Source organism: Heterocephalus glaber, unplaced genomic scaffold (genome assembly GCF_053883595.1).
Source record: "Heterocephalus glaber isolate CG9 unplaced genomic scaffold, H.glaber_assembly_v1.0 deba00001442, whole genome shotgun sequence".
NCBI classification, from domain to species: Eukaryota; Metazoa; Chordata; class Mammalia; order Rodentia; family Bathyergidae; genus Heterocephalus; species Heterocephalus glaber.
The window spans coordinates 19,294,621-19,309,244 of record NW_028258296.1 but is presented as its reverse complement, the minus strand read 5'-3'; the positions used below and the strand labels follow the sequence as shown (position 1 = coordinate 19,309,244).

At 33.9% G+C, this 14,624-nt stretch overlaps 1 protein-coding gene across 3 annotated transcripts in view; it reads left to right on the top strand.

Annotated features, from left to right (window-relative positions):
* Nucleotides 1–11,082, top strand: part of Ttll7 (tubulin tyrosine ligase like 7) — a 160,276-nt gene extending 149,194 nt beyond the window's left edge. For 2 of the 3 annotated variants that reach the window (XM_013070924.3, XM_004841381.4), the window contains exon 21: nucleotides 7,543–11,082. In XM_013070924.3, the coding sequence (XP_012926378.2) occupies nucleotides 7,543–7,663 (121 nt within the window). In that variant the 3' untranslated portion in view covers nucleotides 7,664–11,082. The remainder of the gene's footprint in view (nucleotides 1–7,542) is intronic. The other variant, XR_001183229.3, reaches the window with a different exon arrangement.
* Nucleotides 11,083–14,624: the final 3,542 nt, after the last annotated feature.

Genomic DNA, 14,624 nt, shown 5'->3' with positions numbered 1-14,624 from the left:
AAAAAAATTTGAAAAACAGATCAGCAAACATTTAAAGAGTATCTAAACTAATTGTAATAATCAAAGAAATACAAAATTACAAAAACAGTGCATATCCAGCCCTGTATACCAGGAGTTGATGAGAATGTAGAAAAGTGGGAACTCTTACATAGCTTGTGCCAGTGAAAACTGGGACCTTTTACAAACATTCCAGCACTACATACTTAAGTATACCTTTCCGTGGCTATTCTGCGCCCTGTAAGTTCTTAGCAATGTGTGGGTATGAACATCAGTATTCTTATTAGAATGAGCATAGTAGAATTTAGTCATAATTCCTAAATTTAAAAGCAGTTATTCACAGAAGAATGGAAACATTCTCTCTAATGTCCATACAGTGGAGTATTATATAACATTGATAGTGAACAAACGTACCTACATGTACCAACATAGATACCTCTCAAGCATACAGTTGAGCTAAAGAAGTGAGAGAGTAAGAATATATAATTTGTCCATTTACTTAAATAGCCAGAATTAAATTTTGATGCATACTTGGGTTGTAAATAAGGAAGTGAAGATCAGGATAAGTGGTCAAATTCATGAGGAGGGAGGGTGCTGTAATATAGGGCTCAAAAATGCTATTCAGTTACTTAATCTTGGTCATGGTTATACAAGTGGTCACTTTATAATAGTCATTAAATTTATGATTATTGATAGTTATGATACTTATGTGTACTTTACAATTTAAAAAGTTTAAAAACTGAGGAGATAAATACACATGGTACCATTATGGCCTTTTGCAAAGATAATCTAATGCATCTATCTCAGAATAGGGATGCACTTGCTAGTGATGCTGATATTCATAATATAGAATTATAAATACTATTTCATTCATGTACACTATTTCATTGGCTCCATACTGTACAAGGTGGCCATAGAAGCAAATAGTTAACATTCTGCACAGCTGAGAAAACTGAGGTATAATGAGGATATGTGGTTTATCCAAGTCCACATTGGTAGCATGCAACAGAGGTGGAACTTGAAACCAGGGCTTACTCTGTTTCCCCAAAATCAAAGTCAAAAATCACAAAATAGAATATATCCACTAGGATGGTTATGATAAAAAATATTGTAAGATAATAAATGTTAGCAAGGATATAAAGTTGGACCTTGTGTGTATTGCTAGGGAGAATGTAATGGTGTGGCAACTATAGTAAGTTGTTTGACTGCTTCTCAAAAAGTTAAATATAGGTTTACCATGTCACCTAGGAGTTACACTGCTGGTACATATCCAAGGGAATTGAAAACAAAGACTCAGCACACCATTGTTCACAGCAGCAGTTTTGACTGCAGCCAGAATGTGGAAACAAGTCAGTTGTCCATGAACAAGTGAGTGTATAAACAAAAATGGTGAACACGTATGTTAGAGTATTATTCAACCATAAAACAAAATGAAATCTGATGATACAACATGGATGAACCATCAAAACATGTTAAATTAAATAAGCAGACACAAAAGGACAAACATGGTGATACCATTTATATGAGGTATGTAGAACAGGCAAATTCAAAGGTACAGGAAGTAGAAGAGATGTTACCAGGGATAAGGAGGGGAATAAGAAATCTGTCTGTCTCTGGGTGTGTGTGTGTGTATTTGTAGTACTGAGTATTGAAACTAGGGCCTTATGTGTGCTAGTCAAGTGCTGTACCACTGAGCTACATCCCAGCCTGGAAGGAAGGAAAAGTAGGAATTCAGTATTTAGTGGGCATAAAGTTTCTATTTGGGCTGATCAAAAAGTTCTGGAAGTAGTGATGATGGTTATCCAACATTGTGAATGTACTTAATTCACTAAAGTGTCCGTTTAATAATGTAGTAAGTTTCACATTACATAATATCACTGCCATAAAAATATTTTTATAAAACAGAGGACAAATACTCTGATGCCCTTTATTTACCCTGCATTTCCAAAATCAGAAAGCTCAGTTTATTCTGGGGATCAGGGGCCCTGGTTCTGTTTCAGGGAGATCATAACAGGTACGTGTAGCTTACATTTTCAAGGTTAATTCCCTGCCAGTCATGAAATGCCTCATGTTCTTGAGAGCCTTTGTGGCCAGCAATAAAGTGACACATAAAAGACCAATTCCACCTTAATCAGGAATTTGCAAGTGGATGTTTTATGTCTTCATGAAGATGTAAACACCTAGTTTTAGAGGTGAGGAGTGAGGCCATGTGTGTGAAGCAAACGGAAATAGGGTGGTTTGAGGCATTTCTCCTTGGCATGAGTTAGCTACCTGTTGTTTTTTATATAAGGAGTAAAGTAGAATAAATGTAAAGTTTCACATAAACTTTTCACATTTTTGGTTCTTTATACAAACTCATCATAGTCTATAAATTCACTTGCTTAATATAGTCTTCCTGCTTAAAATATCAAATTATATTATTTAACTCCATTGCAAAGAACATTTCAAAAATAATCTTTGATGTTCAGCTAGTGTGTGATCTCCCAAGAGATATTAATGGAGATATTAAGGCAAAGAATCCATTGTATTTCTCTGTAATACTTTAAAATATCCCACAGCACTTGCTTCAGGTAAGCAAAGTTTTTCTGTGAAATTTCATATGCTTTTTAAGTTCGTACTGTACTTTTTTCTTATAGGTCTTAAAAAAGCTTCATTTTAACTTTTTCTGCTTCCACTAAAAAGTTTAAGTTTGTGGCCTATAGAATACTTTTCTATTGTCTAGGTTATTTTATACTCCATATTTCTGAAAAAATACATAATAATTGAACCCATTAGTTTAAAAATTGTGATTCATATACAGTAACAATTATGTGAAATTGTCATGGCAACAGGATAGTAGTGAGGAGCACTGATGCTGGAGCGAGGCTCTGCAGGTTTGAGTTCTGGTTCTTTCACTCAATAGTTATGTGACCACGGGAAAGGCGTTCGACCCCTTTATGCTTCATGAAGTTTATTCTTCTATAAATGTAGCCAGTAATAATATCTACTGTATAGATTTGCTATGAGAACTAAATGAATTAATATTTGTAAGGCAATTAGAATAGTTCTGGGCCCACAGAAAACACTATTTAAATATTTGTTTTATAAAATAATTTAAGTTAGCTGTGGTTCTAGACTTTGTGATTTTATTTTTCCATGTGTTAAATGGAAATCGTTAACTCAGAAGTTTATATTAACATTGAAATGTCAGTAGTGACAGTTACTTGGAAATCCTTTGGGAGAAAGGTGGTAGAAGTTACTATTTACTGTGTAATTACCAGTGTGTCAGAACGCATTGTCAAAAGAAAGAACAACTCTCAACTAATACAGAATAGTGGGTTTTTTTTAAACACCTTAGTTTATTTTGCATCTTTGCCATAGATAGGAAGGTAAGCCTTTTCACAGCAAAAGGTATCAAATTAATCATTATGACTCCACTAGCTCTTGATATAATAATTAATCCATATAAATTACCCAAGTGATATTAAGATATAATTTATGTAATCTGTGATGTGAGAAATCAATTGTTTCATTATTCATCATCCATTATGGAATTTTGATTTAATTTAGTTTGTTGTGTATTATTTTACTGCTCTATTAACTTAATGATTTGAGCAATAATTTATAGTTTGTGATATTAGGTAATAGGTTTAGTATATATTATTAGATAATTCATGATGAAATAATGTTTATGGATATTATGGAAAATTCTATTTTAATCTGTTATACGCGATTTTATTACAATGCATTCATTTTCAGAATTCATATTAAACAACTATGAATGTAATTTTCTATTGACAGAGTGGTCTCACAGTTATCAGTACTATTTCACATAGATAGTGGCCAATACATTCTTGGCCTTCACTTTTTTCACATAATTATGAATTTATGATACTCAGTGATTCTAATGAACTGAAGAAAATAAAATAAATCCTTTGATATGCTTACCATTGTTTATTTTTCCAAGATCACTGTGAATTATCAGTCTTATTCTATTGATACTTCTGCTGTTGGAAACTTCATAGATATTTTGGTCCTAACTTTATATCATGTTCTCCTTTTATTTCTTGGAATTACAGTTTGAGTAGTATTATTTATTTGCATTTGTTCATGTGGATTTCCTTAATTCTTTCTCCCTAGACATGTAGATTAAACTGACAAAATGCCAACCAAGGCCTTTCATGGGAAAAGATAAATCTGGTGCAGTTTCTGATTTTCTGTTCCCAATTTCCAAAGCTTAAAAAGAAAGGACACATTTGCTGGCAAATCTGTCCTGAGTTGACATAGTATGTGGTGATTAAACTTAATTGCTAAATTGACTGGCTTGGGGGCCACTTAGGGGATGAGTAAAGCACACTATTGTGTGTATTTGGGTGGATCATGGAGGCCTGACTTTGGGTGCTATATATGGTACCTTGCCTCATCCTCTCTGGAACAGTTTGTCTGGGTGCCATGGACTAAGCATCTTTGCTCTGCATGTTCTTCTGCCTTGGAGGAGGCAGTCGACCATGGACTTAATTCCCTGAAATCCTGAGCCAAATTAAACTATGTCCTGTGATTGCAGCACTCTAGGAGGCTGAGGTTGGAAGATCCCAAGTTCGAATTCCACTTGGGCACTTTTGTGAGACCTTGTCTCAAAAATTTTAAAAGGTACTGAGTTCAATTCTGAGTGCCACAAAACAAACCAAAACCAAAACCATAAAAACCTGTCCTCTTGTAATATCTTGTCAGATATTGTGTCTCAGTTATGGGAAAACTTGCTAATGCAAAAAATTGATACTGGAGAATTGGGGTTGTTGACTTTATCTGACCATGTGGTTAGGAAGCCTTTGGAACTGGTATACAGGAGTATTTTGGAAAGCTTTTGAAATGCAGGCTAGAGAAGCCCTAGGATGTTGCAAGCAGAGTTTCATGGGTGATTCTGGTCAGAGATCAGAAAGGTAATAGGAATATGGACAGACTTATGAGGTTTTGGTTAGGAATGAGGATTCTTTTGGAAATTAGGCTACAGGCCATGCATGCTACTCTATAATAAAAATTTGTATATACTTATCCCATGTCCTGAGTCTGTAGGAGGCTGAGTTTAAGGGTGGTAGACTAATTGATCTAGTGGAGAAAATTTCAAGGCAGCCCAGCATTCAGACCATGGCAAGGTAATTCTGAATGCTTTCAGCCAAATTTGCAATGAGAACCAGGGGCAAAAAAGGAAAGGAGAAAAATTTGAAAACCTTAAATGTTGGTGTACAAAACCCATATGTAAAGTTGGAGCCACAGGAGATGTGTTTGTAGAAAAGATTAACAGCATATAAAAGAAACCCAGTACTTTGTAGAAGGACAAGAATAAACATACCTTTACAGTATCTCAAAAATCAGCATGATCCTATACATGTAGCTTAAGGGTGCAAAAGTATAAACCTTTCACTTAAGAGTCTCCCTGGGCGCTCTGCTTAAGAAGGGTCAACTAGAGAATTGGTTTCCTTTATTTCAATGTTCAGCCATCTACACATTCAGAGGCTGCTGAAGCCATGGTTGAAGCGGGCCTTGATACAGCTTCAGCTGATGGAAGACTGTGGCATCATGCATGTGGATGCTAGTTTTATAGATATGTAGAGTAGTATAACAGTTGTAGGATTATGGAGACTTCCACTATGATTTCAAAGAAAGGCCTGGGAAGCCAGGCAAGGAGCCCTTGAGAGGGCAGTGCATGAATTAATTTGTGGGAATGAAGCTAAAAGTGCTTGGAGACCCTGTGAAGTTGGAAATGCAAGGGATGTGTAATGTCTGTCAGGGAAAGCCACAGACAAGGAGTGGACCAGCATAAGAGAAGAGCCATGTGGTCTTCAACTAGCAAGGCTATAAGGGCTGCCCACACACTTTAGAACTTACATTGCACTACTGGGTGCTCCAGATGGAGACATGGCCTTAATGTTTGGTCTTGTTTTGGTTCTATTCTTTTCTATTCTCCTAGTTCTCCCTTTTGGAATGGGAATGTTTACCCTGTACTATTGTATATTGGGGTTATTTAAGTTCATTTAGGTTTTTACAGAAATTCACAGTTAAGAGTTTGCTTTCAGTTTCAGAGGAGACTTGGACTTGGACTTTTTAGAAATGCTGGAACTGTTGGGATGTCGGGGAAGAGATAATTATGTTTCATTTGTGACCTTGTGTTTATTTGGGGATGAAGTATGATTCCAGCAGATGTGTTTGGGAGTCATGTTGATAAATGGTGGAATGTGGTGGTTAAGCTTCTTGTCAACTTAAGTGGCTTGAGAGCCACCTAGGGCAGGGGTCACCAACTGCTTGACCATTGCCTGTTAGGAACTGGACCACACAGTAGGAGGTGAGCTGCAGCTGAGTGAGTGAAGCTTTATCTCTATTTTCAACTGCTCCTCTTGGTTGCATTTTGCATTACTGCCTGAGCTCTGCCTCCTGTCAGATCAACTGTGGCATCAGATTCCCATAGGAGCACAAAACTTACTATGAACTGTGCATATGAGGGATCTAGATTGCTCTGTGGAATCTTCCCGAAACCATTCTTCCTAGTGTCCCTTATGGTGGAAAAATTGTTTTCCATTAAACCACTCCTTGGTGCCAGAAATGTTGGAGACTACTGGCCTAGGGGATTAGTAGAGCACACCTCTGAGTGTGTCTCAGTGGATCATGCAGGTGTGACCTTGGGTACTAAATGTGGTCCCTGGCCTCTTTCTGGCACTGTTCCCCACCTCTGCTTCCCAGCACCATTAACTAAGTGTCTTTCCTGTGCAATACCCTTCCATCATGATGTTTCTGCCTTGGAGGCAGCCATCCATGGACTGAGTCTGCTGAAATTGTGAGCCAAATTAAACCTCTCTTCCTTTTAAGTTGTGTGTCAGGCATTGTGTCTCAGTGATGGGAAAGCCAACTAATACAAAGATATTTATGATCTTGATCTGTCTGCTTTATTGTGAATACTCATGCATTTTACTGAGTAAATATCAATGGTTCATTTACAGGATGCTGCAAAAAGCCCTGATGGACATGTTACTTAGTATATGCACTACACTATCTTTCTACAATCTAGGCAAATCACATATTCTGAAATACATTTGGTTGCAAGGGGTATATGTAACCTATAATTATAAGCACTATATGGCCTGAGAATATAAAAATTCTGTAATCTAGCTATGAATGTTTTGAACCTTTTCTTTTAGACTACCTATATTCATAATACATCATTATTATTAACTTATAATCAGTACCTACAATATCCTTGAAACAAATAATTATTTTTAATGTGGCTCATCAATGTGTTTTAAATATTTGACTGGCTTCACACATTACTTACAGGGAATGATGGTGAATTTGGGATACTAATATCATATGTTGTATCTATAGTCAGATTCCAGTGAGATTCTATGGCCTCTCCTCAAAATCTTAGGAAGAAATCTTTTTATATGAATTGTATCATTGTTATAGTAACATTTTTTTTGTGTGTAGGATATGTCAGTCACTAACCATATAACACTTTAGTGAATGGTGTTAATGCCAGGTTGCTTGTAATAATCTAATTTTTATCATTATTTTTAGGTATTTACTACCAGGAAGTACCCAATTCTTCATGAGAACCCCAACGTACAACATGAAATACAGTTCATCTGGAATGACTCGATCTAATGTTTTGTTTACATCCCGATATGGCCATTTGTGAAACTGAAGGGAAGATTGCCATAGGTTATGCATAATAGTAATTCATTTATTTCCTCAAGTTGAAACTGCAAAGAAGGTGACCGTTAAGTGCTGTTTTATGTATATATGATATGTATATGTGTGAAAATACATACACACAGTCACTCAAATAACATATATATTTATTATAATATATGAAAAAGCAGAAAACTGAATATAAGATTAGCCTTTCTGAAAATGTAATAAACTGTGTTAAATTGTTTACACAAAATGTGAATGTCTAGAGTTTGCTAAGTTTATAATTGACTCCTTCCTGCTAGAAATGTTATTTTTGCTGCAGATTATATAAAAAAGAATTGATATTGAAGATCCCATTGCAGTGTAAATTATTTTTTAGACAACACAGCTTTTGACTTAAAGCATTAATAGTATAATACCTTATTATTTCTCTCACTCACATTAGCCATTTAGAATAAAACACAAAAGATTTAGAAGCCTGATGTTCCTTGATGATAGGATTAAACATAAAACGGGTTTATCATTACTATAGAACACTGTACAGTACTAGAAAAAAATTCCAGCCTGACTCTCCAACGTTTTAACTCCTCCATGTGAAAATATAGTGTGCATTTTAATAATAGTGTGCATTTTAAGTAAGGCTGTATTAAGATCATATTATGATCTAAAGTGGAAGACAATCTAGTTGGTTAAAAATAAAATGTAAATTCACTTTTATTTTTACTTTTCATAAGGAGTTACATAAAGGAATACAAAAAGATAGTACTGACAGAATCCTTCTTATGGCTTTTGTCTCATGCTTCTCATTTCTATTTAGAAAATATCTTTGATGGGCTGAGCTGATGGTTAAATATAGTTCTTTTGCAGAAGAGTTGACACTTCAAACTCATTTTGGTGTTATAGGTAATGTGTTATCCTTTCTAAGTCTCACAGTGTTGAGGCCAATTTACATTTGTTTCTCATTACACCACAGAAAATAAGCTACATGATTGTGAACAGAAAATTCAGATAACACATATTACTAGCCATTGAATTACCCTTGAAGGTTTTTTTAAAAAATTAGTGTACAGTATCATTTTGTCCAATGTTATCATGAATAAGTTTCATAGCAATTTACTTCCTTTTCTGGCTTACAGTTTTTTAAAACCAATGAGTGAGCTTTCAGGTTTTCATAAAAATATAAACAGCAGTATTGATGGAACTCCCTAGAAAGAGCAATATTTACCTTTTAGAAATGTATTTAAACTTCTTTCTCAAATGGCTTGTAAATCTGTAAAATTTGTGAATGTTTTAATTCCTTTTAATATCATAAAAGCTATTTCCAGTAAATCTAGATATAGCCCAAAGCAGGAGAACTGAGGCAGGCAAATTGGCCTGCTTTAATTCACAGTTTGGAGAGCAGGCAACACAAGGTTGGAAGTTACATATATTTTGATTTTAAAGTCATTTTCTGAGAGAGTATTAGTCCAAGGTAATTGGATTTTTCCTAAATTATTGCTGGTTACTTGATTCTTTATGACTACCTAACATCCACATTCAGTGGACTTTTTCTTGCTAGTGCATTTCCAAATAATATGTGCTTGTCTCTGTGGAAGAAGAATAAGGATATCAGGACTGAAGGAAGTTAATGTAGTGTGTGTAACTCCATAAATTTTTAAATATGTTGCACATTTCTTAGAATAAATAATGCAAAAGTTGGGATATTATGAAATTAATATATAAGAATGATCAACAATAAATCGTTTTGTGGAGTAATTTTAGTCATTTGTCTTTTAAATTCATGATGTGGCCGTAAAGGAGACACAACTTGAAATGACTGATAAATAGTATAAACCCAGTTTGTTGGCCATGTCCTTACTTTAGCTTCAGTCCAAATGATTCTTTAATTTGCTACAGTGTATGCATTAGAACTTCTGTCTTTAGTTGTACAAGAATGAAATTTTATTTAAAATAGATGAGAATAAAGGCATGTGCGCACACGCACAAATTGAAAGCTAAGAATAAATTTAAATGAACGAAACTACTCAGCTGTTTAATGAACAAATTTCATTTCTCCAGCTACTCAAGTCTGGCCTTATTTTAAGCACTAGAACTTTATTACCCACATTTGCCTATTTATACTGATTGAGTTTGATATGGTGAAGTTGTGAATAAAAGCCATGTGCTCATTACTTACATATACTACCTGGTATACTGTGGACTGTGAGTGCTGCAGTGCCATTCCCTAATGAGCAACTAAGAAAAGAGGACATAATAATGAACCAAGGACGTCTCAAGAGGCCACAGAAGTGTTTTAGAGGTATAAAATATTTCTTAGTTTTGATTATAAATTTTTTATAAAACATATCAGCATAAATGATAATACAGGTCTCTCACTCTGTTTGTCTCATAAAAGAGAAATAGCTTTACATATTTGAAAAACTCTGAAACTACTTTTTCATCAGAGGGTTTTAGAAGAGAATTTGGTTTACTTAAAATCAAAATACATTTTCATTCTGTTATAGGAAAGCGTGCCCCTTACTCATTTGGTAAATCTTAAGAGAAAATGCTTTCTGAAATTAAGATTGAGATGAAGCAACCTTTTTATTTTAAATTATCGCCCACAAATAAAGTCTGAGACTACAAATTAGTTTTCATCTTAAATAATCCAGCCTTATATATTAGTTACCATTCCTTTATATAACTGGTTGAAGGTACTACTGTGATTCATATTTTGATTAGTTTTACTAGGAAAAAATTTTATTTCACTAGCATTTTATTTACCTTGAATATGTAAAACTTAAATTGTAACAAGATCAAATATGGAGATGGCATGAGGAACTTTTGTCTAGTACGTAATTGAATATCTCTTGTTAACCATAAGAGGCAAATATCGTACAGATTTTATATCATGTGTCTCAATTAGGTTTAAATATGCAAAAAGTTTCCACTAGTTTCTCCTCCCTACAATTAAAACCGAACCAAACCCAATGAAAACTCTTTGGTTCCACCTCATATGTATGCAGAATTAGATAAGAGCAACTTCTAGACATCAAGAAAGGATTTCATTTTCTCTTTTTGACTAGTAGATGAGTATGGAATTTTGTTATCTAACTTGAAATTTCAGATATTTTAATGTAAATTAATCCAAATGCTTCCTCCTTTAAGATAGCAAAGTCATGTTGTGTAAAAATTCTCTTAAGTCTAAATTTATATAATACTCAACCTTGTCAGAGTACCAAAAAATTGATACTTGCAAAAACTTCATTATTTAATTTTCTGTAAAGTACTGGTTCATTCTTAAATGTATATTCTTTAAAAAGATAGGAAATACCTCAAAAGTGACAGAAAATAATTTCCTTTTATGTTTTGTAATCCTAACTTACAATTTGAGTCTTAGTTTTCTTGGTTGTAAGTGTTAAACAATAAAAAGTATAACTATACAATTTCTTGTGTTCTTGTGACCTGATAATTTTTGAATATTTGCTTTTCTCTTAAAATTGAGTTTAAGTTTTCAAGGGCCATATTATCTAAATCTTGGTTATTATTTAAATGCTTTGATTGGTGTTTAACTTATAAATAAATTTAAAATTTAGAAATATATACATAATGAAAATTTTATTCCTTACATGGCTTCTTTTTCTTCTTCTCTAACTTTCCTTTGGACTTTGCATGGACAAAATCAAAAGAAGAGAAGTCCTGCCTTTTAAACATTCATTATTTTTCCTTAAAGTGTGTGATGTATTTTTGCCTCAGCAACAATAAAATTTAGACAAAATATGTTATTGGACCAAGTTCAGTTTGTGTGCTGAAATTTTTAGGAACCAAGTTGAAGTTTCATTTCTGAAATATCACCAATTCTCTGGATCCATATAAAGCCAGATATGTTGCCATAAATAACAGTCTTGCAGCCCCAACATTAGTATAGTAAATCAGAATGCATAGTTTGAGATTGCTGCCATTTTTGGTGGATTTGATGGGTTTTTGTCTATGATAGATACATAGTCTATTGAAAGACTATTACTCAGATTACATTCTGTAGCAACGGGGCTGTATTATCTAAGGAGAGCTTCATAAAGCTTTCCTTTTATCTCCACCTGCTCACTTGAAAGATACTGGTGAAGACAAATTCAGTAGACTAATAAATTCCCAAATTAGTAAGAAGGCTTACGTTAGAAAAGTAATCAGGTGATGCCGATATTTCTCTTTCAAACACTAACAAGTCTTGGTCCTGAGCTGTTAGTTCAAACAATAACAACTGTACCTGCTGCAACATGTGAATATTAATGGCTTTGCAGATGAGTCTGGGTTTGAGGATTAGCTTGAAAGCAAAACATTTGCTAACATGAATCATGACTCAGATTATCCTCATGTGCCTGTATATGAATACAAATGTTGCAGAGAATATACTTGAAATGTCAACACAATGTGCAATTAACATTGCGTTATCATGCACTAGCATGTGATAATCTGTATGGTGACACTATTTCAGCTACTCATATTTGTTACTGTAATAAAAATGTTTAACATAAGAAAGTTATAATATGTCATCAAATGCTTATTTCTGTTTCAGACATACATAGATTTTAGTAATAGAGATTGGCACCCAATTAAGGTTCCTAGGCAATATTTTTTCACAGTAATTTTTGCTGATGTTGGGACAACAATATCTTTATGGGGATAGTGCTCCTTGAGGTTAGGGTCAGATCAAGAAAACAAAATTGGTTCAGTTCCTCTCTTAGCTGGCTGGAAAGCAGACTGTTCTAAAAGGACACATATCTTCACTTGATCTTAGCCAAAAGGCCAAGGAGCGATTAGGACACATATCTTTCTAGAATCATGGATTATAACAACAGTGTTACTAATCTGATTAGAATTTTGTCAGCATCTCAAAAAAAATCTTCATTTTTTTTAGATATTTATAATACCATCATTAAAACTTAACATACTAATCTTCAAAAGGGAATACATCTTAGTATTCTTGCTGTTCATAACATTGTTCTTTAAAATTACATATAATGAATTTAGAGTAGTTTTCCTTTATTTATTTACGTTGGTGTGGTGCTGAGGATTGAACCCAGGGCCTTGCACAAGCTTGAAAGTGTTCTATCATGGAGCTATACTCCCAGCCCAGAATAGCTTTCCTATAAATAAAGGAACACTTTGGATAAAATCCTATTATGTGGCTGGTACTTTATAGTATGCATGCATTCCTTTTGTAATTGACAACTAAATGGTATAAAAGTTGACTTTATAAATAATTTAAAATGCATACTATTTTTATAAGTTAAAATATTCCATTGATTATTACAAAGAATATTTGAATTTTTTAACTTTTTTCAGTGGCAGGTAAAGATAAATGCGTGGTTTGGTATCTCTTTTATAAAATAAATTTTTATATGTTAAGTTATACATTATTCATGTATGCTTCCATTTAATTGAATGTCTGAAAATTATAAAATAAAGTAAAAATAAAACAATTTTAAATGTTCTAGTGTTAGAAAACTATAATGTCTTTGAAACAAAATGTACAATAAACTTTTGTAGAGAGTAAGATAATAGCTTTTAACCTGGAGAGAGTTGGCTTTTAATGATTATTCATCACATATGTAGTGTATGAAGACAATAGTGCCCATCACCACAGTTAGGTAAATTTGGAAAACATTGAATGTAAAAATTGGAATGAGTTTCTCTACTTCCAAGACCTCTCAGAGTCTTTAGTTTCCCTAAGATCCATCTTGAATCTTCAGAAAGGAAACTGGATAAAGCTTAGTGATACAGTGTTTCTTTTTTTTGGTACCAGGGATCAAACTCAGGACCTTGCGCTTGCGAGGCAGGCGGCGGCACCACTGAGCTAAATCCCCAGCCCAATACAGTGTTTCTTGACATGCCTGAGGACCTGGGTTTATCTCCAGTACCATGAAAACCAACGCAAAAATCAAGTCTCCAGAAATGGACTGGAATATACGTTGTTCCAAAGTAATTTCACCATTGTGTCTTATTGCAGTGCTTTTATCAAGACTAGTCTTTTATTGATTAAACTTTGCAAAACACCAAAGTTTTCCAATTGAGAATAACCAAGTTCATTCACTAATAAAGTAACCAACATATTTAATTATTATTAATTGATGGTATAAATATGAACACAAATCTAATGCAAGAAATGTCAGTTGACATTTGTCAGTTGAGAATTTGGTCCATTGTAGAGGAATATTTAAACCAGGATTTCAAGAGGGATAGCTTAAGGCCAGGAAGGGTAGTTACATAATCTTAAAAGTAGGCATGAGTTTTGGTATACATTTGCAACACAGTTGTAACATGCAAAGTTTTGTAAAATGCTTAATGTGGTCAGAATGTGATCCAAGCCTTTATGAGAAGATATTAATAATTTGTTGGGTCTTCTGTGGTAAAAACAAAAAGTGGTGTTAATGAAGAGTTTAAAGTCCCTCATCAGGAGATGAGAACTTTTCATAACATCATGATATGTCTAGAAGCATTTGATGGCCACCTAAGAGCATGCTCCTGTACAAACAAAGCCTGCTCGTGGCTCACCTATAAAACTGGAATTTATTCAAAATTTGTCATATTTGTGAAAGACAGTGTTTATCATGTAATTTTGTTTTGAGTCTTAAGTTTTTTAAAGTAACATGGTAAGCACTTTGTAAGCCTCAGTAAGGTTTGTCACATTCTCATTTCTGGTTTATCCCATGTAAAATATTGCTGAATTAATGGCCCTCTTTAAAAATACAGTAAATCTACCAGCATTATATTTCAGAAATATACATATATTGAATGGTAGTACAATGACCTAAACTGAAATACATTATGCACCTGACATACTGAGATTTTTGTAGTGTCTTGACTGTTAAACAGAAATGGACATTCACCATTTTTGAAACATTATCAAGGCAGCCTTCAATATTTGACATCGAATAGAGAATGAGGAGTAAATTCCAACTCCTGTCTAACAATAGGTACAAATGGCC